Genomic DNA, 26,951 nt, shown 5'->3' with positions numbered 1-26,951 from the left:
GAAATGCTAAAATTTAAGCACAAAATTGATTTTGCATAAACAATTGAACACAGTCTCCCTAACACTGTCATCTTATCTGGAATGTCACAGCTGGGAAGAAAACAGCCCTGTGACAAACACAGAGAACATGACAGTAAGAGTGCTGTTGCAAAACAGGCAATTACAAAGAACTTATCAGCTCCTATTATGCAGTAATAAGTGCCTCATCCTATTTTGTTTTGAAATAAATTAACATTACTTGAAGAATTAATTTGTTGTAGAAAACATCTCCATAGCTGTAAGGACAGTGGTATTAACACATTTTTAACATTGTCTTACAATAATCTTAGAGATAATCTTAATTATCTTTCAGGTCTTATGACGTGATTGAAATAAAACACAAGATTTCACCCCTCCCTGTTCCCCCATCAAGGTAAACCTTAAAAAAAATTGCACATAGATCTACTCCACAGCTTAAAACAGGTACAATTCAGATGATTATATAATTTGTCTCGTATTATGTCATGGCTTGCCATTTTACACAAGAGAAAGATCCTGGAACCCTTTGTTTATTTATTCACACTATCTGACCACTTCTTCATCTGCTACATATATCTACAGTATATAGGGAATAGTCTGGCTCCCTGTGTGCATTATTAAGTGTACTCCTAAGACAAAATGCTTCTTTACTGATGTGAAGAGTACAGAACATGAATAAAGCTCAGTACAGGAGACACGCTTTCCAAAACTCACTGAGTCCTGTGATGAATTCCTTTGGGGTAAGTGAGCCATTGCCATCAGCATCTAATGTAACAAAAACTTTTTCAAGCTCTTCCAGGCTAAGAGGTAACTCAGGATGCAGTCTCTGAAATGACAAAACATACAGCAACTTCATCCACTACTATAGAATAAGAGGAAGATTAGATTCTACAGAATACCCATAATACAGAAGGATAGGTCCTTTGTTTCCCCGAGTGAAAATCCAAACACATTACAGAGTAAAGATCAACTGAGGGACATTTGCTATAATAACTTCTTTATTTGCCTTTATGAATCCATTATGACAAAGCAATGAGAACAAGCTCCCTTTGACAGAAATTCCAATCACACAGGGAAGAGGAAGAACTTAAGGTGGAGACTCAGCATCCAGGTGAAATGCCTTGATTATCAAGCTACTGGACAAACTTGGCAGCAGAACTGTATGCCCAGTTCCTTCCACATCACGAGGTCAAGGAAGAGACTCTTCAGGTGACTCCATTATACGGGATATATCGTCCTAACTAAAGCTGCTTCAAAGTATGTAATTTTGAAAGTAACTACATAAACAAACAAATAAATAAAACAAAGCTAAGAAAGCTGCATGGTTCAAAGACCAAGGACCTTCTGATCCTGTATCGAGTTAAATGTAGTTTATGACTGTCTACTTCTAAAATGCAGCACGCTTACACCAAAGAAGACATAACTTTATGAAACCATCTCCACAAAATTACATTTTTTTCCCTGATAATCTCGAGAAAGGCATAAAAGAAAAAAAGTAAAAAAAAAAATCTGTAAAACTAATCCTAATGAGTTTACTCCAATTCTTTTGACAATGTAGACAGATTCCCAGAAATAGGAGGAACTAGAATGGCAAACAACTACAACAGCAAGGATCTCCAGTGAGAGCAAGTAATAGGAAGATTAAAAAACCAGCTTAAAAAGCAGTATAAATACACACTAGTGAAGTCCTCTACTTTATTAGTTAAGCTTTTAATTCCCTGCCTCAAACTGCTGTTGTATATAAAACAGACTAAAATTGCAAGCTAGTCAGTTGATAAAGTTCATCAGATTAAAACCCTTAAACTGTTCCACTGTGGGGAAGGGATTTAGGGCCAAAGAAAGTTTTTCCTTCAGTCCAGGTACAATAGAAACGACTATTCAATATACTAAGCCATATAGGCAAGGAAAGAATTGGCTGAGTACATTAACCAGGATTTCCCTGGCTGCAATGAAGGCTGCAATGGACTGTATGAGCTGAAGGAAGAGCAGTAAAAGGAATTCCAAGGTGGTCTTGAGAAATTAAATCAACAGTTTCTAAAGCACAGAACTATCTGGAACAGTCACAAAGGGATTTCTGAGCAGGATTAATTGTGCATTGCTGCCTGCTTCCAAAAAAACAAAGAAAATTTACTTCATCAGCAATATTCCTGGTCACCAGTTTCTAACTTAAACACAGCCATGTTCCCAAAGCTCTGGATTTTAATCTCTTAGATCTAAAGGGAAACTTTTAAAAATGAGCTTCCATTGTAAATCTTACAGCCTACACTGCACTGATGAGGGAGGAGGTGCTTCAGACAAATAACTCTTTTTACAATTAGAAAAACAGAAACCGTGCCCCTACTGCCGGGTCTTTTGCTGAAGAAACACTTCTTGAGAGCTGGTTGTCCTTCTTTGACCATGCCACCAATACAGACCCACTTGCTATTCCAGTACAATGGCTTGTGGATCTTTCTGCAAACTTGACCGACAAATACACACTTCTCCAAATACAGCTGGAGTGCCCTAATGCAGCGCTCAAATTCTGATGTGAATTACACTATTTTTACAATAGAAAACACCACAATTACTTCTATTTTCTTGGGAAAGTATATGAAAATAGGAGATTTTGAGGAATGTTCCATTGAATTCCTTGTAGATAATTTACAGACTTTGATGAACTGAAGTGATGGCCACATTTACCATGGTTACTAACAGTGAGTCAATGTTTTCCCAATCTCTTGTTTTTATTCTTAATTAAATAATAAATTTTTTTTGTTGTTAGGAATAGGAAATGTTATTGGTCTCAAAAATACCAGACATATTGGTGTTTTAGTTTATTTGCTCATTTCAGGCTTACTGTAAAATCCTTTAAATATGAGGCTCTTGAAAACTTTAAAAGAAAAAAAAAAAGAAATAAAACAGTCAGAGATACCACTGGAGCTTCAAAAGAAACTATCTGCATTGCCACCAAATGTGCTCTGGGCTTTCATGACATCCATGTTTAATTATCTGAAAATACCAAGCTTTTACTCTGCTAAATAAAAAGACAGAGGTCAAATAGCTAAGAGCAAGATTTGAACTCACTTCTGCTATACACACTTTACAACACTAATTCTCTTTATTCATTACAACCTCAAGGCCCAAAGGACAAAGTTGTGGTTTCAAGTTTCAGGTAGAATATTCTTTCTTGCAATTTCAGAAAACCTCTTGTTTGTTTGAAAGTTGAGTATATTTGCTATTTTGAAATGGATTTAAAAAAATCAGTATTAACATAATGGCCAGTCTTCGTGAACAAAAATCCGGGGAAGGTCTTTCCACCTTCCAGCCTGCGCATTGGATTTTTTAGGTGAGACACAATGTGCGCGGAACTGAGCCCACCCTTTAATCCTGAGGTTCATCTGCCAGGGCCAAGCGAGCTTGGATGGTGGCAGCGAGGTCCTCAGGACGTAGATGGATTGCCTTACAGGACTAACGAGCTCCATCTGACCGGGGAGGGGCCCTGACCGGGAATCGAACCTGGGCCTCGGCGGAGACAGCGCCGCATCCTTAACCACTAGACCACCAGGGGCTCCTAGTATTAACATAGTCTCACAATAAATAGCATTATATAATCAGGGAGAAGTAAATCTTTAGTATAATTATTATAGACATAATAGAAAACTTTGCAAAAATTATTCCATTGAAATTAAGTGGATATTAGATACTCAACACTGTTGAAAATCACAACTGTATCACAAAACTAAAGACTGAAAAGAGTAATGTCAGCATCCTGTATTGGAGGCAAAGCTTCATTAATAGTAAGCAGTACAGAACTACCTAACAGCACAATGCAAATGTGATGAACAATTAGTACCTTTTAAAGAAAAACTGATTTACTTAATTGATTTATGTCTTTGCTATAGGGAGTAAACATCATGAAAAGTACAGGAAATAAAAGCAAGTAAAAGAAACATCATCTCAAGTGTCCTGAGCACCTTTATTTTTGCATTTAAAGAACTTGCATACACTTACATACATACTGAAGTTGTCAGACATAATAAACAAGCACTCACGATGACATAGAAGAAATGTATTTCATCCATTCTTTGCAACCCTTTTTCTACTGCATCTTTAGAACCTGAAGTATAATTTTATCAGTCCTCTAAGCATAAAACCCAGAATCAAACAGAAATGAACAATTTTGCGTTCCTTGAGAAAACAGGCATTAAAAGTTTTTATACACATATATGGGTCTTCCATCAGGTAAAAATATATGCCATGCAGTTTTTGGAAAGACAATAAAATTATAATCTATTAAATTCTCCATGGGTCTGGTTTCACCAAAAACTACCATTGGCAATATATTTGTTTCTGTTCAGTTACTTCAATGAGATAATGTAGATTTGTAAAGCCTACAGCACAGCAAGAATCTGCACCCCTCTCTTTTTTTGACTTCGGATAATTAACAAAGGTCATCTGAAAACTCAGCAACGCAAAACTCCACAGAAACCAAAGAAACCTCTTGAGAGCTGATAATCTGAGCAGTTCACTTAGATTTTTGCCCTTTTTTTTTTTCTTTTAACTAAGGTTTTTGCTCTTCCAACATAGGTAGCTAAAATTGTTTCCTTTATACAGACACAACTTTGTTTCTGAGGACATGGAAGGTTTCTAAATTTTACATTACTTGCTTTCTTTGATAGTTCTTTGCAAGTAATTCATTTTGCTCCCAAACCCCAATTCTACTTTATCCGTAAGTACTGAAGTAGAAATGGATTAACACAATTAAATTATGATTTGCACGTCACTCGTGAGTATATACTTGTTTTCTGCCACATCCTGGTTCAAATCATCTTATCAGTTCTGCAGTATGCACCCAATCACATTTTCAAAAGATTCTGTTATATATAGTTGCTTTTTTTGTCAACATTTTAAGCAAATCTGATTTTGGATCCTCAAACAAATTAAACACAAATAGATAAGATTACTGCAAGTACTGAATAATGCTAAAAATACTGTTCCTCTATGCTTCCTATATTTATATGTGATCAGACGAGAGTTCACCATTGTCGAGCAGTGAAACCAAGGGGAAAGACTTTATTTACACAATTTTACTGAAAATACAGAAGGATAAAATTGATGGACTGAATACATTCATGACACTGAGGCAAACTGCAAAGTAATTAATTTACTGGTGTTTCAACTTCTTCGATGAGAAACAAATTAAATTCCCAGGGAATTTTTTTAAACTTCACTTACTTTGATTTTCCACTTTTTTTTTTTTTTTGCTTTGACTGAAAAAAAAAAATCAGGCATTATGTAAGACTTCAAATATATTATTTTAAATTCCATATATCTGTTTAAAGTTATGAGAAGGGTGATAACATTTTTAACTCTAAATTAATCTGTTTCAACTCATTAAGGGCATTAGGAGCTTCTCTCACTGCGCATTTCACATAACCAATTTTGTTTTACCTGCATGTCTTGACGAGTGACGAAGCCTTTGCCTTCCAGATCACAAATCTGAAAGAACTCTTGTGCTTTCCCCAACACAGTTAGTTCTGGGTCTTGTTCTCCAGTCCTGCCCCCCTCTGCATCTCCTGGTGGCACAGGACTGGCACAGTCTCCTTGTATTCTGTCCATTGTCTCAATCTCAGCTCAGGATTATTTTGGGATGCTGCTACCCCATGTACTCGTAAATTCTGATCTGAAACCTGTGCATGGAAGGTAAGCAAAAAAGCAAATTAGACCCTCTTAATGATGTTTTCCACAATCTCTTAGCAACCATCTATTTAATTAGGCATTAAAGCTATGAAAGAAAAAAAGCTTTTTGAAAATACCTACCCTTGATGGGCCGCACTAAAGACATTGCAAATGGGATGATGAATGAGGAGGAGGCAGTCTGAGGGAAGGCAAAACTAGCTCCAAAATGGAATCTCAAAGCAAAATCAGCCAGTTTGGCAAGAAATATGGACAATCAATCAATATGAACAAGGAAACACAAGAAATATGGGTAAATGTAAAAATAATTTAAAGCCATTACAAGTAATAAACTGGTATCCTTTTGACTCTTATCATCGTAACACCACATATCACAATTTGTGTATAGTGTTTTGGGACACAGTTTACATGACAGGAATAAAATGGAAGGTAATTGATGTCTGAAGGAAAATGATGGATCATGGTGTTTAAATCAACTAAGTAAAATTAAGGGAAAGGTAATGTATTATGGAATTCTGAAATATTTTCTTAGATTCATCCTTATTACTTAGGGCCTTCACTTTCACCTGTGAAGGAGAACTAATTGCTAGTGAACGTCGGGCAGAGACTTCCCTGTATGATTTTAACTCATTATCATGTGGGTAAACCAAGTAGGAGACTGTTTCACTGTAGTACTGTGTATTTGTGACAGGCTAAGAACATGTATAGAGTTATCAGCTCTCAGATGACATGCAAAAACTTGACTCGTTATCTGCATCTCAAATTTGTCTTTCTGCTTTTCTAAGTAGGTCTATCTAAAGTAGCCACAAATTTTTAACAGATTAAAGTATTTTGTATGACATTTAACTATTATAAAGGAATAAAGCCTGATTCTGATTCATGCACAACTTGGAACAGCTCCAACAGAGGCCAGTGAGAACTGTTTAAATCTGAAATGTACACTGTCTTCAGAGTACAGGCCTTGGCATTGCATGGATGTGAATGCAGAACCTGAGGAAACATGACCTCAGGCTTGTCTATGCAGTTTCTTAAGGAGAAAAAGCTCACATAGACAGAGTAATTCAGCCAGAGCCTGTTTTATTTTATGCTTAAGTTCAAACCTGGCAGTGTTTAAAACACAGCATATTCTAAGAACTTCATAGATGTCACACTTAGAGCTTGCAGTGGCTTCCCATGACAAAGCAACTTCTCTGATAGCTATGGACCAGGCAGTTGGATTTCCCATCTTGCATGTAAGTATATGTAGTGGGTTTACACATGCACTATAAACAGGCCACTGACTTCAAACCGAACTAGGATTTGGATAAGCAAATCACCCACCCCCTCTGAAACCATGTGACAAAAATCTGCAAACATAGGTCATTTTCCTCTCTCTCCCTCCTCTCTTTTACAGTCATCATCCCAGGACTGTTCTTCAAATACCCTCTGAAGCTGAAACAATTCTGGCTTAATAGCCAAAGAACACAGATGTCCAAATCCGCCCTTAAAGCAGAAGAAGAAAAAACTCAGAGAAGCCAAGAAATGGCTATATCCAATGACATCCTGCCTTAGAAAACTCCTCCTCAGAATGGGTTTTGCTTCAGTTATAATGTACTGCAGTCAGGGATGCTCTATAAACCCCAGGACCAGCTATTTAAACCAAGCCCTGGCCTCACCTGCACTCAACACACCGTGCAGGGTGACCCCCAAAAGGCACTGGAGCCTACCAGAACACCCACACCAGCAGCCAAGGAGGCCCTAGATAATTAACAAGGCTAGAAAATGCTGTCACAGCAAATACTGGTCCCACATAAGAAGGAGCTTTTGGCTATTACAGCTGCCTGAACAGCTGTACTCCTACGAGAAAAATTTATACCTCAGAAAGTCTGACCAGGCTTCAGTAGCTGCGAAGATACACAGAGGAAAAGATCGCTCCATAACTGCCCAGTTTCTTAGCGCCTTTAATGACATTTCAAATAACAGACAATCTTAAAAACTGTAAAAGACCTAGCTGAATCTTCGCTCTCACTCTGTATAGCCATCTACAAGTGGATCAGAGGGAAATGCCAGAGAAGACCACATTCAGACTACAGAGCTGTAATACTCTGAATGAGATTCTCCTTTCACACTGCTTTTACACACCTGAACTTCACTTACGTCAATACAGCTCACTCCTGGCTGACACCAGCATATGAGGTAATCAAAATCAGGCCACTGTTTCAGCTTTGCAGTGACGCTAACTTAAAGACAGGTTTAAAAATACAATAAATCAACAGGACAAGTGCAGCCTAATAATGGTCTTGACAAGATCTGACACAGACTCCAAATGTACTGCAGATATTCTTTTTCACATCTCAACAATTTCTCAACAGGCCACAACTGCAGGAACAGGTGCAGTTAATCATAATAGTAAGTCTACTAATGCCTGTGATCTCTACACAGTCCATTAGACTTCCTTAAGAAAAAGGAAAAACTGTGCAAGGAATAGATAGCCAAGTGCATGTGAAAAAAAACAGAAATACAAAACCAGATTAAAAACAGTGGAACAAAAAGGCAGTCTATACAGTCTGATAGAGTTATTTGCATTTAGCAAACAGCACAGTTCAGCAAACGTCACCATGATTTCTAAATACTTCCATACCACAAAATGAAATTACGTGCATCATGAGAGCCTCGCCTTCGTACAAGTTGCCCCACCTTTTAAACACACCATAAAAACTTGATACAGAATGTCTTCAATACAGCAGAAAATTAAATTAGAGCATAGGCAAAAATCCTTATGTCCTTATGGTAGCTTCTAAAGCTGGCAGAGTTCATCTTAATTCCTACAGCGTCCTGATACTTTGCAAATGCTGGTAATAACATGAAAGATTAAAACTGCAGTTTGTCCCTCATGACTGAATCAGTGATGAAATTATTTCAAGGCCAGTTTTAAATAACATAGGTAGCTCAACTCACTCATCCATCTCCTCTAAAAAACAAATGGCTTACAAAATCAATCCTATTAAGACCTTTGATTTCCGTTCTTTTAGCTACACACTTCACTATGCAAAACAGGTCATACCACGACCTCATGCAAACAAGCATTGCTCCAAATAATAAACAAGGATGTGGGCTTTATGAGGTTTTTGTAGATTAATCATGAGGTAATTTTGGATGGGTCTGTAAAAGGCAGGTCACTGTTCATATTTTAAATGACATTTTCATCATTTCCAGTCAGGTCTACTGTAAATCACCAAACTCTAGAGGTAAAGAGCAATGCTGAGCCACAGATTTCAGAAGTCATGAATTATGACAGCCCCAGACTCCTTAACTGTTATAGTTAAAAACGTAGACCTGCTTTACCTGCATTCAAGTCTCTGAGGTTTTAGGTATCAGTAATATATTTTTCTTAGCATGTGTCTACAGGTAAAAACTTTCTGCAGCACACTTCCAAACATATCCTCCACAGAAAAATGCAGTAAGCTTACTTAATACTGAGGTCAACTTGGATTTATAAAAAACACTCTTATGAGAGGTAACATTTATGTTTTATGAACACTGGAAAATAAAAATTAGATTGCATACCTTTTCTACAAGAAATATATTTTCCTACAATCAAATTATCATTGCTAAAATAATCTGTAGCTGCCGTGTAGCATGCTTACACACCATCAGGGACCTCTTCAGAACTAACTTAGTGTCAGAGTCAGTTATCTTCCAGCGTTATGCTGAAAAGCTCCCAAAGCTAAAATGTATCACCACAAGTGTTTTATGTTAGCACAAGCCTGCTGAAAGAAGTAATTCTGTTTTGCCTTGTGTTTAAACAAATATTCATACAGTTAGACAGTGAACCCTGCTGAATTCTTTCCATTTAATCAGGAAAGTTTTAGTTTATTAGTTCAATTGAGGTTAAGTGGTCCATCAATAAGAAAAAAAATTTAAAAAAAGTAAGACCTCCAGAGAATGACAGACGAATGAGACTGCTAAGACAAAAGAGAGCACCATGTATAACCATCCTTAAGTACACAGAAGTTTGTTAGATACAGGATTGGTGAAAAATGTTCCCTATGCACATAACACAAAACACAAAAAGTAAAACTCTTGTGCTGTAACCTGGCAGACAAGCTAGACATGAAAACCCACCCAAGGATAAAGAAAATAAAGCACTGAACTGCGAAAGGCTGCAAAGGCAGTGCAACTGCCAGCATGGAAGAACAGACCAAACACAAATCTGCAAATAATGGTAGAGGTAGGAATTCCTTGGGAAAGATGAAGATAGCAGTGTACCTCAATGTTACTTTTAGCCATTTTTAAAAGATCTTAAAAGACCACTCAATGTAAAAATTCAGGCCCCACACTTAAAACAACTAGCAGAGATACAAAGTTGTGTCCTCAAGAAAATATCTGTGTTTTTCTTAACTATGACTAAGACAATTACCCTTTAAGTCTCATGGAAGCATTATAAAGCTTGACTTAACCATATAAACACCTAGACAGAACTAGATGAGAAAAACAGGACTTTCATTCCTCCAATTTTGACCTTTCAAGTACAAACATGCAAGTCAGCAAGGCACTGAAATGTATCATCAAAACCTCTTCCACACAGCCTGAATTCACTTCTCTCACGATGTACACCACCTCTCACGGTTCTCCTGTCGTAGGACACAGTGCATCATGGAGTGGGTATGGGGAGTTTAACCGTGGAGGGAGAGATCTGAGGCAGGCTGCAATTGCTATGGGGGACCACAAGAAGATAGTTTGAAAGAAATGTGTCATGAAAATAATTTCAGGGGAGTAGCAAAGGCAGATGACAGAAGAATCCGACATCCACTGGTCTATAAAAGGAAAAACTTTTTAGTTATGTCAAAACTCCTTTCCTGTGAGTAAATTTGTGTGGGAGAACCAAATTCGGTTTACAATCAGTCTTAATAGAAACTCTCCAAGCAGCCTTGACTGGCTTTTTAAGATTAGGGGAACCTTTAGGATCACCTACTTTGATATCTGAAAGCTTATACCACAAAAACATTTTAGGTTTCTTGAAGATTATTTCCACTTATTTTTATATTTTCCAGTATAATTCAATTTATTTCAAAGTAAGGGAGGTTAGTAGAAATCAAGGAGGTGTTATACATGCATCATAATCATATAAATGAGATTTCTTCTTTTCAGAAGATTACTCATTTATTAAAAACAAAACAAATTAAAACTAAACAAGAAGGTCATATATCTGAAGCAGAGTTTCCACAATATTAAGTGTGAAACAGGAGAAAATCAGAAAATATTATTCAAGTGGAAGCATTAATGATTCCAAAACAGGCTACCAAAGATTTTGAACACAGACCACTTAATCCCCACTTGGCATTTGTCCCTGGATGAATCCACAAATCCAAATGTTGGAAAAAACCCAAATGATGTCACTCCTGCGCACAGTGATGCAGAATCCCAACTCTCTGACTAGTAAAGATACGTTCATTAACCTTTTTTTTCTAACATCCCCATCCAAGCAACTAGTTTTCACTGGGCTGGCAAGAAAATTTTCTTCTTCCAAAGGGCAGTTTCCCCCACAGATGAAGAAGAAAGTTGCCTGCCTGGCTGCTTGCTGGCCCGTATGGACGTAGTAAGCAAAACTATTCACGTATTAGAATTCAGATGTCCAAAAGCAACAGAGGTAAGAAAAGGAAGCAGGCAGATTAATTTATTCCCCATCGTGCTCTTCAATATGAAAACACTAATGAAAAATGACTAGCAGGATTTTTATTGCCTAAATTTTAGCAGTTCTTAGGGATCCATAGTGAAAAGGCAAGGTGAATGGAACTGCTAAGCTCCTTCAGAAGTAAGGTTACTTTAAATAGTTATGATTTTAGCAGAAATACATCTTTTCCTCTTGCTTCACTGCTTAGATACTTCCCTTTTAATGTATTTAAGAAATTAAAAGCTAAGAACTGTCTGGAAATGCAAACTACTTAAAAAAGGACACTGAATTTAAGGGCAACAGTCATCATGGAAATCACTGTTGCAGAATAGTCACAGGATCATCAGAGCTGTGAGAGCACTCTGTCTCTGCGTGCTTCAAGGACCCACGGTTCCCTTCTCTCCCTCCACTGCCTCTTTCTGCCTTAGTCAAGGACACTAACACCAAGAGGAACTCTTCTCCCTCCCTCTTGTTCCTTCCTGCCTGCTGCCTGCAAGAACCTTGAGTCTGAAAGAAACTGCTGGCCTATCCATTACCTGAACAGGATGGTGGTGTAAGTATGTATGTGTATCTGAGTGTTTGTTTTCCTTACAAATTCTGTCTCTATCTCTCTAATGTACAAATAAATCATTACTGCATACAAATACAGTTTGGCCAGTTATGGGCCAAAATTCTGGCTTAACATCTGTGGCTGCAGCATTAGTTTTGATAAACATTTGCATGCAAACAGGACAGACAGTTATGGAATTTGTATCAGAACTATTATAGAACTATGTATTTTACCATTATTTTGACTTCTTTCTAAAATATAAAATGTTAGTTCGGAGATGTAAAACATATCATTAAGAAGGAGCACCTTACAACATATGCAGTACATCAATACATTTGAAGTATGGTTAAGGCAAAAGTGAGCTGACTCTATCTGACTGCAGAGAATCATAGAATCATTTAGGTTGGAAAAGACCTAAAGACTCAGCATGATTTATTGCGTTGCATTGTTCCAAGTACTGAAATTAAATGCAATTAACTATATTGATAACAGAATTATACTATTAAATGGTGTAACATGAAATTCTGGTAGGATATATTCCCAATTCATACGAGCTGTTCCATCTGTTTACAAATTATTAGCCTTGGAAACAGACCCTCTCCCCCTAAAGTAAAGGTACGGAAAGAGTTTCAGTAAAGCAGTATATATTCCTTTTAATTGTCTTATCTTTCAGGTTTTCCTAATGACTCACTGCTAAGTGAAGCTACTTTCAGCTGGTAAGGTCTGGTTGACAAGAACATTTTTGATGTACACCATTTTCACAAAAAAGAAAAACTTGAAATATTCTGCCTCCTCCAAAACTCTTTGCTAAAAATGCATCTTCTGAAAAAAAATCAAAACCTTTTATCTGCCTGAAAAACAGCAAAATTTTGTCTTGAAGTCTAAAATTCACTCCCTATTTCTAGTTTTTCAAGGAATGTTACACCTTCAGTTTAACTTAAAGGATTCTGAGATGCAAATTAAATATTCTCTTCCAATAAAAATTGATTTTTAATGGAAAAAAAATGTCAGTGGAAAATTTCAGTCTACTCTGCCACTGATATTAGTGGATCCAAGCTAGTGCAGATTGCACTAGAGGACTGAGAGACACATTCCAAGTGTTTCCTTAGCTATTTGGCACTTGGTTTGCAAAAATCATTGTTCTCAAAATGTTCAGAATTTCTAAAACTACAGACTTGGTCCTGGAAACCACCTTTACCTGAGTCAGGGGGAGAGTTTATATAGGACAAGAGCATGCTAGGGAGGCACAGGAATATTTAATTTGCTAGTCCGCTGCTTTTCTATTGCAAGAAGTAATGGTACAATACAAAACTAGCAGAGTCATATTTTCCTATATGCAGAACAAGATAACCTTCCTGCTATCTGTTCAGCGTGGCTCGCTTCCAAGGCCTTGGAAACATATAAACAAATCCACTTATCTATATTTGATTAGTAGGCTTGGTGTACCTCATCCTGTTCAGTTTTACAAAAAAAGCCTCGCAATGCAAACAACTAAAAATGCATTGTTACAGATTCTGAATTGGATTTTAATTCACCACTGCTTTCAAGGAGAAATACAGCTTCCTCATTCTCTGTGAGTCAACTAGTCAAAAAGTTACTCTTGCAATTTTGTGTGATCCCTGCCTTAGTTTAATGCTGATCTTTAGTGAATGGAAGTTTTCTTGACACTAAGGAATAGGATGAGCAGTGAGGAAAAACGGGCTATTGCAATGGTAGTGCAGGTTTGGCCTGGCCCTCTGGAGGTCACAGGCTCTTCCAAGGGGCACATATCTAGGCCACGGCTCAGCAGTGTGGTGACTTCCCTCAGTGCAACAGGTATGGCTATGTCATTGTTTCTGTCTGGCAAAATAAAGCATCAAAGCAAGGGGTAGTGTGGGACAAAACAGAATAAACCCACAATACAGAGGCACAGTAGAAGGAGAGCATTAGAAGGAAGTCAAATTAGACTGAGACAAGATACATAATAAATCTGAGTGTGACTAACGAGACCAACTGGACAAGATTTCCAGTAAGCTATCCTATACCTTGCTAAGCTGCCCCTGTGGTGATTCAGCTTACTGACTGTGGGGAAGAACTACGCCAGAAAAGGGTAGTGGCAATTACATAAGAAATGCAGGCAACTATTTATCATCAATTATTTGTTTTCTCTTAGGATAAAACAATAAATCGATTGAGACTGAAAACTCTAGGCCTGATCTGGTTAGATCTTTATCTGGTGAGAGCTCCAAAGTCTTCAAACTCAGTTTCAGTCAGTTTCTTGACACTGACATCCTGGCGCTTCTGCATGGATAAGTCATGGAGAGCGGAATCAATTACGGGTTTTCATCAGGTTAAACTTAAACTGATTAAATCTGCTGGTTTTAACATGAGAAATAAAACCCTAAAGATATATTACTCCCTCCTTACATTTAGAACTATACATTCATATAATACTTTTACTGCATGACAGCATATCATTTGTCAATGAACAGAAACAAGAGGAAACAAGAGATCTGTTTGAAGCAGCACATATCCTGTGGTCTAAAGAAACCACAAGAAAAGCTTGCAGAGTAACGCTCTTTAGTGCATTCATTTCTGCTACTTTCTTTACAGTTCTAGTTCACCACAAGATAAGAGGAAAAGGGCGGGGAGAGGTGTCTCACAGGGAACCAAATACTCCTCCTCCATTTCAGCAGCAGTGAACAAGTTTCCAAGAGCTGGCAAACCAGCATTCTGCAAACTATTATGGCCCTAAATTTCATCTGCTCTTTAATCCATTCACAGAAATACATCTGCTCTTTGTGCTTGAGACACTGACTTTTGATTTCTTTTCTTGATGTCGTAAAAAGACAATTTAGTATAAAGAAGATTGAAATTTAATTGTCAGTCTTTTGGGTGTAACAGTTCCCTTTTGAGTTGAACAGTACTGAAGTCCATAATGATAAGCTCGGGGACCAGATACCTGAGTCCTTAGAACATCCAACAACCAACCAATAAAGTTTTACTCATGCATGAGAATAATTCACAAAATCTAAAAAGAAAAGTGAAACTAGCTTGAAAACTATTGCTGAAAACCAATATGAAACTAGAAGAGTCTTATTTTCCTTGCAACTAAGTAAATTGCAACTAAGAAAATAAAAAAGCATGTTAAATCAGTCAAAGTTTCCAGAGGGATTTCACCATTCTCACAATTGTGACACTACCCACTTTTCACTACATGCAGTCATAATCTGTTCTACTGGTGTATATTAAGAAATCCATTATCCTGACAGGAGCAAGTTTCTTTTATAACTGTCATTTAGAGTCATCATAAGCCTTCAGTATCAAGAAAGACAGAAAACTAAATCAGGTACCACACAAGTACTACAGCAGTGTAAGAGTGACACCGAACTATTGCAGGGGGGCACAGGAATCATTTTTACAACCATCAGGAGCAGCACTGCCTTCATCTTCAAGTATTTGGTGGTCCTGAAGGCAGTCACCAGCCACAAACTCAAGTATCTTCCCTGTATCTGCCGGGAAGTGAAAACCAGCGGGGCAGCACCTGAGGTGACCGGACCATAAAGAGATTTCTCTGTGACAGCGACTGTCAGCCTCAGCACCAAGTTACATAAGGCACGCAGAACTGCAAACACAAGGACCGTCAGTCAACAGCACTTTTAGGCACCACCTTTACGAAACATTCCCTGTGTGGGAGGAGTCACGACAGCTCGCACCCTCCGCACTCAGCTGTCGCTCCCCACGCCAGCCCTCGCCCCCCGTCGGTGCCGGTGCTGCTCCGAGGAGGGAGCGCGGCAGAGTTGGATGCGGCGCCGTGCGGGCGTTCGCGCCGGCAGGCGATGCGGGGACCAGCCTGTTCGGCAGCCACCCCGGCTCATCCAGATACCTTCCCTGCTGTCTTCCAGCCTGAGAGCGAGCCGAGGGAGAGTTAAGGGCAGCGCCTGGGCAGCGCCCAGTGACCCCTAGGCTCTCCATGCCCGCCCCTCCACTCCTGCCACCTTCCTGAGCAGCTCCAGCTCTGCTGCGTTCCCGGGGGCAGCAGCGGGATAGGACACTTCCCCTGTCGGCTACCCTGAGCCTGCCCAGCCCCTGCCCAGCCCTTGCGGACACCCCCCGCAGGAAGCTCCGCTTGCGACAGAGCTCGGCACTCTTGGGACACCGGGGCTCTGCAGAGGAGGGTGAAACAGCAGCCGCGGGTGCCTACCCGGCGGCAGCTTCGCCGGGAGAGCGGTCCGGCTGTGCACGAACCTCCCCGTCTTCCTGCCCCGGCTCCTCTGTCCCGCAGTGCCACCCCCAGACTCACCTGCCGCCGCCTCCCGCAGGAACCTGCCCGGTGCGCTGGCCGGGCCGGCTCTCCCCCGGCTGGGAGTGGGACCGCGGAAAGGCTGAAAACACTTTCCTAACTTTGTTTTGAGTACGGGTGACATAATTGGGCGAGGCGAGCTGCGCCCCGGGGGCGGGCCGGCCGTCCCGGCCTTTCCCTCCCTCCTCTCTACCTGCAGCCAGAGCGCGGTTGCCCCGGCCGGTCTCACCTCACCTTGGGCGAGAGAGACTCGCCCTCGGCGAGACGAGAGAACCAGGAGAAGTTGAGGAGGCTCAGTCTTCTCTGGTCCCTCTTGCAGTCAGGACTATATGCGCGACAGCTCTCCAGGGTAAGGGTGTTGGTAACGTAAACGGCACAGGGCAGCAGAGTTTGGAAGGGCGCAGGAATGCTCATCCACAGCGAGATCTTAAGGTGGCAACCGGTCCAAATGGACCAACTAGGATCTTCCCCATCTTGTCATCTTGGACTGTCTGAGTTCTACTTACAGAAGGTGGTGATGGGGAGACAGAATTAGTTCACATTCAATTAGAAAATTTCACTTAGCCCAAAGTGCATTTTGAAAAGTACCTGTTCTGGGATCAGGTTTTCTGAGTAGTCCCCCCAGGAAGAGAAAATCTTCAACATAATTCTCATCACTGTACTATCCCAACTGCAAAATAGTTCTTAGGGCGCCGTGTCTGAAGAAGGCTTCACCTGCTTCTTGATCAGGTGATCTGGTCGCAGAGACATCTATGACCCCAACTGCAGTGGTCTGTTCTTGGGTCCTTACCCCCGTTCTCCATGGATTCAATAACTGTCCCAAATAAAGCTCCATGCACTCAAGGCACTCCTTTTCACAGTAAACAAGAGCTTCTACTTGCCTTCCCAACCCATCTTTCCTGAACAGGCTGTAATCCTTCAGGTTTATCTCCTTAAAGTAAGCTACAACACCAGAGCATTGGTAAAAATGCAAATCTTGCAGCTATAAAGGGGAATGTGAAGACAACCTGCAGGTAGTCTGCCAAATACAGGCATGCATGTATGCCTAGTAAATCTACTTACATAGCACTACAAGCAATCGTTTAAAACAGTTATTAAACATCGAGTTGATTATGTGAGTTTAACTAGGATAGCTTCTGCAATAGGAAACATTTCTTCACACATTATTATGATTCTTAGACTGTAGACTTGTACAGTTTTCCACAAGGCAAGCTTGAATGAGGATTTACAGTACATTAAAGTGCCACTTGACAGTTACTGCTCACATTCATGCTCAGTAAAAAAAGTAAATATTTGAAACTTGCTTACCACAGCAGCTGCCTTATATGTACTATGGGCTAAAATAGGCACACAGGTAGTTATCATGAAATCATCAGCATGTTGAATAGCTATAATACTCTGCACATACTGACTTGACTCAGGCTAACATATATTTAACCTTTTGTTATGTAAGTAAAATAGCGGGTGAAAGGTGGAATTACATTTCTTTTAAATGTGTGGACAGTTTTACAAAATTCTTTCAGAGAAATGAAGACACACTGTCAGCCAGAAGCTACTAGACATAATTCAGAAGCTTGTGGAGAAACTGAAGACAGCATATAGAAAGTCTCATAACAGCAGGGTATTTGCCACATGCACGGGGAAAAAAGCTCGCTGAAGTAGCATTTGCAGACTTAGTGGTAGCATTAATGTATTAAGGCCCCAGGGAATATATCTTAAAACTGAGGATTGCTTAGGTTCTTGTTGCAACAGCTAATTCAATTTTCTTTCTTACCATCTAGTATGAGGCAGTTTGGACTTTCAAGTTTCTGTAAGAAATTTTTGGGACCTACAAAGCAATAGTAGAATAGCAGCCAGTAAAGTTTTCTAGGTCTTGTCTAGACAGCTAATGCAGTTTTTACATATATCTGTGAATACCTTGGAGTACAGCCTTACAGAGCCAGCTAGAAATAGGCTATTGCTCTCTATTTTCATTCTCTCTCACAGCAAAAAGTCATGGATTCTATTGCACTCCTGTACTGCTGTGATTTCATTCAGCAGTTTCTGATCATATACCTTCATATGCACTCCGTTTCGTAGCTGATGATGGCAGAGACAGAGAGCCTGATAAACTTCAGCAGCCACAGTTTGTTCTTCATGAATTGCCAGAATCAAATGCATTACCATAGCTCTCTCCTGAAGTAAGTGGATTGAAAAGCAGTAAACTCATATACTATGATGTTGGAGACTATGGCACTAACTGCAAAGGAAAAAAATAGCCCAAGAATAAAGGTACATAGGCATGAATGTACGTTTTAACACAGGCCTAAATTACAGTGCTAAATGGAATACTTTAAAGAATTAAACCCTTTTATATGGGTCTAAAATTGTCTTCTCTAAAATCCAGGCATAAACCCACTTGGTTTTCTTCAAGGACTAAAAACAGGAGATTTTGAAAAACACCAGGGTGCAAAACATATTGTCTGGAGCTAGGATCCTTCTGACTGCTATGTTTAATGTACAGTGAGTTAGAAACTGGATGACAGTTTCTACCACTGGGTTATACAAATGCCAGAACTACAAACAGAAACATGTGGTAGGCAGAAGACAGCTTGCAGCTCTTAAGTCAGGAAATGCCAAGTGCAATATAAAAATAAAACCACCACCCTTTAAATAAAACAGGTTATATTCCACAGTTTATTTAGGGTGATGTGTGTTTATTTCAGTCTAGAAAGCCATCATACTGCTGGGACGCAAGGGGTCATTTCCTTCTACATTTAGGCTGTTAGAGGCCTATTTTGTCTTTCCACAATAATGCAGCTTTTAATTGCCTATGAAATTGCACCACCCTGAGGGAACTTCATAGTAACACTGAAATTGGGTTTTCCTTCTTTATGGTCAAGGATCAGAGGAAAAGCTACAGAAACTGGAGTCATATGTTTATGAAATTTACAGATTTACAATAAATTTTACCAGAAATTTACATTAAAATGCAAATTGTATTAAGCGGCAGCTAGGAAACTGGAGGTCTTCCATCTTTTCCAGCTCTGAAATCATCTCACTTTCCAGAATAAAGGAAATACATGTTGATTTCATGCTCAGTGCAGTATGATTGTGCTACACTGGGGAAAAAAAAAAAAAAAAAAAAAGGCAAGACTTTCCCAAAAATCAGGGTTTAATTATGGAGTTAATCTGGTTATCATCTATTCCAACCCTTGCTCATAGCAGAGTCAGCTAGAAGCAGGTTGTCCAGGGCCTTGTCCATCTGGATTTTGAAAATTCCAAAGATGGAGACTCCACAACCTCAGTGGGCAACCTGTTATAGTGCTTGGGCATGTACACAGTAAAAATATTGTTTTGTTGTATTTAGGTGGAATTTCCTGAATTTTAATTTGTGCCCATTGCCTCTTGTCCTTTCACTTCACAGTACTAAGAAGAGACTAGCTTTGTCTTCTTTATATCTTCCAACCAAATATTTATATACATTCATAAAATTACCCCTCAAGCCTTTTTTTCTTGAGGCTAAACAGTCATGGTTCTCTCAGTCTCTCCTCAAATGTTTCAATATCTTAAACATTTTACTGGCTGTTCTCTGGATTCACTCAAATACATCCATGTCTCATACTGGGAAATCCAGACCTGCATAAAACACTCCAGCTGTGGTCGAGCACTGAGTAGAAGGGAAGAATCATCTTCCTCAAACCTGCCAGAAACACTCCTTCGCATTTCAAGTTGCCTTGCAATGACACTGGCCAGCTCCCTCCCTCCCTTCTCAGGGATGCATCCCATCAGGTTCCATAGACTTAGAATCACAGAATATCTCAAGTTGGAAGGGACCCATAAGGATCATTAAGTCCAAATCCCCACTCCCCACAGGACTACCTAAAACTAATCCATACAATTAAGAGCATCATCCAGATGCTCCTTGAACTCTGACAGGCTCAGTGCCGTGAGCAGTTCCTTTGGGAGCCTGTTTCAGTGACCGACCACCTTCTCAATAAAGAACCTTTTCCTAATGTTTAATCTGAACTTACCCTGGTGCAGCTTCATTGCATTTCCTCCTTGCTGGTTACCAGATCAGCTCCTCCCCCTCCACAGCTTGCATTCAGGAAGCTGGTGAGGTTACCCCTCAGGCTTCTCTCCCATAAGCTGAACAAACCAAGGTGACCTCAGCAAATTCCTCCTAAGGCTTGCCTTTGAGACCTTTCACCATCTAGGCCACCCTTCTCTGGACATGCTCCAATAGCTTTATATCCTCCTTATATTGTGGTGCCCAAAACTGCTCACAGGACTCAAGATGAGGCCGTACCAGAACAGAGCAGAGCAGGACAATCACCTCCCTCGAGGGGCTGCCGATGCTGTGCCTGCTGCACTCCAGGACACAGCCGGCCTTCCTGGCTGCCAGTGCACACTGCTGGCTCATATTCAACTTGCCAGGGTCCCCCAGGTCCCTTTCCAAAATGCTGCTCCCCAGTCTCTTGTCCCTCAATTTGTATAAATAACCAGGATTACTGTGTCCCAGATGGAGAATCCAGCACTTGGTCTAGATAAATTTCATACAGTTGGTGATTGCCCAGCTTTCCAGTCTACCCAGATCTCTCTGCAGGGCCTCTTTACCCTCACGGGAGTCCACAGCTCCTTCTAGTTTAGTATGACTGACAAACTTACTTATTGTACATTTGATTCCCATGTCCAGATAGTTTGTAAAGACATTGAAGAGCACTGCCTGTAAAATTGACTGCTGGGAAACCCCAGTAGTGACTGGCTGCCAGACTGATGTAACCCCATGTACCCAACGTGTAATGGATTTGTCTATCTGTGTGCTGGGTAGTTGATTCAGAAGGATACTGTGAGAATAGTATCAAAAGCTTGGTAACATCCCCAAACACCACATTTACTGGCTTCCCTTGGTCAATTAGATGGGTGACCTTTTCATGAAATGAAATTAAGTTGGTTAAGCAGAACTTTCCCCTTGTGAACCTGTACTGACTATAATCAGTGACTGCATTCATTGTCTCTCAGAATAACCTTCTCCATAGTTTTACCAGGCGCTGAAGTGAGACTGGCAGGCCTGTAATTACTAGGGTCTTCCTGCTTACCCTTTTTGAAATGTTGCCAGCTTCCAGTTCTTGAACAAGTTCAGGGACACCTGAGAGTTTTATCATCCCCTCAGTCATGGTCTTCCAACACAGGGCTCCTGGGGTCCCCAGGCCCATCACTGGTGTTAAAGACAGAGACAAAGAAGGCATTAAATGCCTCTGCTTTGTCTACATCTTTATTTGCAAGGCAACCAATCCTGTCAACCAACAGAGCAGTGTTATTTCTGCTTCTGCTTTTGCTGTTAACATACTTTTAAAAGCCTGGTTGTGTTGTCCTTCGCAGTGCAGGCCAGCTTGAACTCTAGTCAAGCTTTGACTACATGAATTTTCTCCCTGCAGTGCAAAACAGGATCTCTGTAGTCCTCTTGTGTCACCTGTTCTTGCTTTCAGTGTCTGAACACTTTCCCTTTCCTAAATTCTATAAGAAGAACCCTGCCCAGCCAAGGCAGCTATCTGCCCTGCTTGCTTGACTTCCCTTACTTTGGAATTCCCTGCTCCTGTGCTCTTAAGAGATGGCTCTTAAAAAGTGACCAGCATTCATGGACCCCAACACTTTCAAAAGCAGATTCCCTGGGGTCCATACTAACTAGCTCCTTTAGCAGCCCAAACTTTGCTCTTCCCATACCTGGGGCCGAAGTTTTGCTGGTGTTTTTTCTCCTATCACCAACGATTTCAAACTCAGCAACTTCATGGTCACTGTGATCAAGACAGACACCGATCACCACTTCACCCATGAAAACCTCACTATTCACAAACAGCAAAGCCAGGAGGGCACTTATCCTATCTCTTAGTACCTGTACCAAGAAGTTATCTTCAATGTGCTTCAGCAATTTTCTGGACCTGTTTGTGTTCACTGTATGACATTAACCAGCTGATGTCTGGGGAAGTTAAAAACACGCAAAAGGACAAGGGCAGCTGATCTAGAGAGATCCCTCAATTCCTTATTGAATAATTCATCATTGTTGCTGTCCTGGCTGGGTCTACAATAGTAGACTCCCACAACGACATTTGCTTTAGTTGCTTTCCCCTTCATCCTTACCCAGAGGCCACCAAGGATGTCATCACCAACCATAAGCACTGCACAATCCAACCCTCCCTTGCACACAGCACCACCCCGGACTCACCTGCCCTGCCTGTACCTCCTGCAGAGCCAACAAATATCCATCACAACACCTCAGCCACAAGTCCCTACACCAGCCACCTGATCCAATTCTACTGAGAAAAAGTGGTGTGCCAGACCTTGCCTCTTGTCTCAGGGATTTGGGAATCCTGACGGCAGATCTTACCACTGAGGCATTTGAGTATCTCAGCCTTTTCCCTGTCCTTTGTCACCAGGTCACCTGTTCCATTCAGCAACAGGCCTATTGCTTCCCTAATTGCTTTGGTTTTGGTTTGTTTGTTACTGATATACCTCTAGATGCCCATTTGATGCCCCTCAAATCCCTCACTACATTTAGTTTTGGCTTTCCTCACCCTGTCCATGCATGCTCAAGACAGCATTGCTTTATTCTTCCCAAGTCACCTTTCCACACTGCCACTTCTTGTGTGCTTCCTTTGGATGTCTGACTTCAGTCAGAAGTTCCTTATTCATCCATGAAGGCATCTTGCCACTTTTGTATGACTTTCTGGATGCTGCGATGGACCATTCTTGAGCATAATGTGTAATAAAATTACAAAACAAAAACAAAACAAAAAAACCCCAAACCAAACCAAAAAAAACAACAACAAAAATTCTTTCCTTCCATATAGCATTATGCATTAAAAATGTTTTCCTTCAACCATAGGTAGCTCAGCACTGGCACGTGAACAATTATAGCTGTTACATAAAATGGCACTTTTTCCAGTAAGGCCGCATCAGCTCAGCAATAAAGCATGAATTAACAGGTGTTTTTGTGTATGCCAAGAGCTTACAAAGCAAGGAAACTTGAGACCTACATTGCTTATTTGCCCTGTCTCTCAGAAAACAGTATCTGCTCTTCCCAATTGCAGCTCAGGACTTTCTACCTCTTGTGACTCTAAAGGAGACCAAATTAGCTATCTAATATACAGTGACCTATTTCTTCCCCCTTAATACTGAACATAGAGTCTTTGTGCATGCTCATGTCTATCATGCTCTTCCAATCCCTTTCCCTCAGGACTAAGCAAACCCATTTCTGAAATATTAAAAACCACAACATTCCCAGGGGAACATTCAAATCAGTTCTTCATGTTGTGTTTTTTTTTTTCTATCACATTTTACAGCCGCACTCTTCATATTTCTCAAACTGAAAAGAATTAGCATTTAATTTTTATTTTAGAAGAAAAACACCATTTTAGAATGTTTCCCTTTGGGGATGTGGATCCAGCAGTACAGTAGATGGACTTCTCTCTCAGTCTGTGCTATGGCACAATTCTAATTTTACTCAATATTCCACAGTTTGCTGAATCATAAACCAATCTTAAAAGCAATACTGTCATTAAAAATCTTGATCTTCTCTACTAAGGGAAAAGTATACTGGATCAAATCCAACATTAATTATATACCATCTTACCAATTCCCCCCACAGTTATGCTGCAGTGGTAAACTGTGTATTTTTGTCCACAAGCTGTCCATCTGTGATGAAGCACTACATAGATTCCAGCCCAGAAACAGCTGAAGAGCACTGATAGCTAGAAGCTCTGTTAGTCACATCTCTTCCACTCAGCGCTTTCAGTTTAAGTGAATAGTTATTATAAAGAGAACTGTATTGTCTTCCTGAATGCAGTTCTCATAAAAAGTGTTGAATTCTGTTCAATGAAGGACTTTGTGCATCAAAAAGAAAACTTTCAGAATTACACCACCTTATGAGCAAGTTTGATAGAAACCTGTCTTTTTACAAAAAAAACGGAGCAGGTTTATATTCTGACATTGGAAATATTTATCACCACAGCAGCTAAAGGCCAAGAAAAATGGAGATCTATTGCAATAATATATGCACACAACAGAAGACAGTTCCTTTCTAGAAATCAATTGCTTCATAGAGCAGACAATTTAGAGCAATATCAGTTTCCTCTGATCTGTTAACATAGAACAAAGCATTTTTGCTCTTTTTGTCACACTAGAGTGATTGATTAAGTACAGTAAATTTGATACCACACACTTGCCGTGGAAGAAATGCAAAGACAAGATGTATGCAATGTCACTGGAGGGGGACATTTCAAGAAGCCTCAGGAGAAGCCAGTCAGTTTACAGGAGACAGGAATACTTTGCTATCCCCATACTCAGAAGAGGTGCTGTGTTATGTCTCTCATTTCTGACAGTTCTGTATCATTTCTCTACCACTTCTATAAGTCTGCTCTCATCATAAAGTGCCAAAAGACATGACAATTTGACTACAGGTCCCCTGACTCTCCATCCAATACTCTGTGCCACTGGGAATATATAAAAATATTGCCAAACATTCAGGAAGAAAATCAGCACGAAAACTGAGTTTACAATTTTTAAAGGATAAATTTAAAGCAGTAATATTTTTGTTCTCTCCATTTCTTGCATCTACTGCTCAGCCCCAGTGTACATGCACACACATGCACCATTTCACTTATGTAACCATTTTTCTCCCATTGATCTTCCCCCCCCCCACCCCCCCAGTACTTCCATCTGTTGTCCTTGTCTTATCCCATTGCTTTGGGTCATATTTCTTATACTAAAAATAAAAATCAAAATTATTTAAAAAAACAGTCAGGAGCTGCTATTAAGTCACTCTCATATACATCCAGTTACTAGCTGATACAGCTTTGTCAGGGACACAGTATTCTCAAGAGCTGTGTTAAAATCTGTGATGAAAGTATTTGTGTCAGCCAGTCCTTTTATAGAAACAAGTCTTTAAAAAGTAATCCCTGTAGTTAATACATAGATAATAACTCAGTGTATCCAATATGCAATCATCCTTTGAAAGCCTAATTTGCAGCCACCGTTCTCAGCTGGGATTACTTTCTTGGACAACTTTCACCAGGTCAAAGGTAGGTAATGACTAGAAAAAAAATTACATATACTAGCTACTTGATCAGCACCAGGTCTGTAACCAAACACATCACTTAATACAGTAAACTGCATTAGCATATTCCCACTTCAAATTAGTTTTTAACAACAATCTAGATCTTTCCTCTGTTTCACTTTATGACAACTTGAATGCAAGTAATGCCAATACATTTATCCTTTCTTGTTCATCTTTCATCCCTCTTGCAAAAACAAACAAACAAACAAAACCCAAAACAAAAAAACAAACAAACCAAACAAAAACAAACCACAAAACAACCAACAAAAAACAAACAAATAGGCATACAAAATATAAATACAGACATTAATGACATTTCTAGTTAACAAAGTCAGTAGCTGAGAAGAGCATAGCTTCAGACTCATTTCTAGCAGTGGAGTCGCAATCTCTTTTGCAAAAGACTCTATAAGTAGTAGCAGTAAATTAATCTTCAAATGTCTGCAAGTAAGTGTGCAAACATCCAGCTGGTTTGCCATCCTTAACATGACAGCAGTGTCAAACTCTTAACAGCTCAAAGCACACAAGGAAGAGAAACTCTTTTTATGGTATTCCATGGAACTGATACTGTCATAATGGGTAGAATTTATTTTCTGTATCCTTTCCCTATACTTACACTGTCTCTTCATTACACTGCAGTTTTTCTCTTGCTTATTGCAAATGCTCTCCTATTTCTGTACATCCAATTGGGCCCTTAAAAATTAAAAAATCCACTCGAAAGAACTTGCAAACTTTCAGTCTTTATGTTTCTTTAGCTGTCTCTTGTCCAGGGATCAGGATGAAAACTGTGCAAACAATCCTAAGGGTATTCATTACCACAGGAAAGAAATGTGACCTCTCCAACTAAACCCCCAAGTTAGGATAAATGTGGAACCGGAATTGCAGGACATGGTTTATGGCACAATTATCTGTACGAGTATATGGAAGGAGAGTGTCTGCTCCTTTAAGGGAATCTGGTCAAGGACCTTTTCTAATACAACAGGGACAGTAAGAAAAGGAGGAAACAAGAACAAGAAAAGGGATGCAAACCTGACTGACGTCATGAGGGAGGCTGTGATGAGAACCAAACCTGGTCAGTCACATTAGTTGATAAGGGCATGTGACAGCGTGAAGTTTAGTCCTGCAGGGTTATCTGACTGGGGACCTGGCAGTGAGAAAACTAAGGGAAAAAGGGGGAAAGCAGAAACAAAATACACCAAGAGACAGACTTGTCAAAACAAACTCAGAAACAATGACAATAAACCAACCTCACCCCTCACACTAACTGATGTATTATCAAGAAACTCCAGGTGCCCCTTTTGGGAAGATCAGCCTGGACTTTGGAACTGGTATCGGGAGATCTGACTGTGACGGGTGGAGGAACTGATGAAGCTGTACACACACATGGAGGGGGGGATGCAAAAGGGAAGGGGGAGCCAAGGAGAACAAAGGGAGTAAGCAGAACGAGGTGCCTGTGGGCTGGTCAATACACTTGTCTAGCCGAGCCCCTTACCTGCCCAATGCAGTCTGGTCTTGCTTCTTCTATCTTCCTATGAAATCTTAAGAATCTCTCCGTCCCCTGTGAACATGCTGCAAGCACTCAGTGCCAGCTACTGTCGAGCCAGTGTGTGAATGAGGAGAATTTAGTGCCAGATCCTGGGGTGAGACCAGTGATGCCAGTGACTGGAGTGAGTGGGGTCCCCTC

At 40.1% G+C, this 26,951-nt stretch overlaps 1 protein-coding gene across 2 annotated transcripts in view; it reads right to left on the bottom strand.

The window, feature by feature from the left end:
- The window catches only part of CRACR2A (calcium release activated channel regulator 2A), a 54,849-nt gene extending 38,565 nt beyond the window's left edge, over positions 1-16,284 (bottom strand). For both annotated transcript variants that reach the window (XR_003572719.1, XM_027897127.1), the window contains exons 1-3: positions 16,180-16,284; positions 5,449-5,687; positions 733-844 (exon numbers count right to left, since the gene is read on the bottom strand). Coding sequence is in view for 1 of the 2 variants with exons in the window: in XM_027897127.1 (XP_027752928.1) it covers positions 733-844; positions 5,449-5,616 (280 nt within the window). In the remaining variant the exon portion in view is untranslated. The remainder of the gene's footprint in view (positions 1-732; positions 845-5,448; positions 5,688-16,179) is intronic.
- Between the last annotated feature and the right edge of the window lie 10,667 nt (positions 16,285-26,951).

This window comes from Empidonax traillii, unplaced genomic scaffold, assembly GCF_003031625.1.
Source record: "Empidonax traillii isolate 1590-97213 ecotype Southwest subspecies unplaced genomic scaffold, ASM303162v1 scaffold531:size451153, whole genome shotgun sequence".
NCBI lineage: Eukaryota > Metazoa > Chordata > Aves > Passeriformes > Tyrannidae > Empidonax > Empidonax traillii.
Note: the sequence above shows the minus strand (reverse complement) of the source record. Positions and strands in the feature narration are given on the sequence as shown.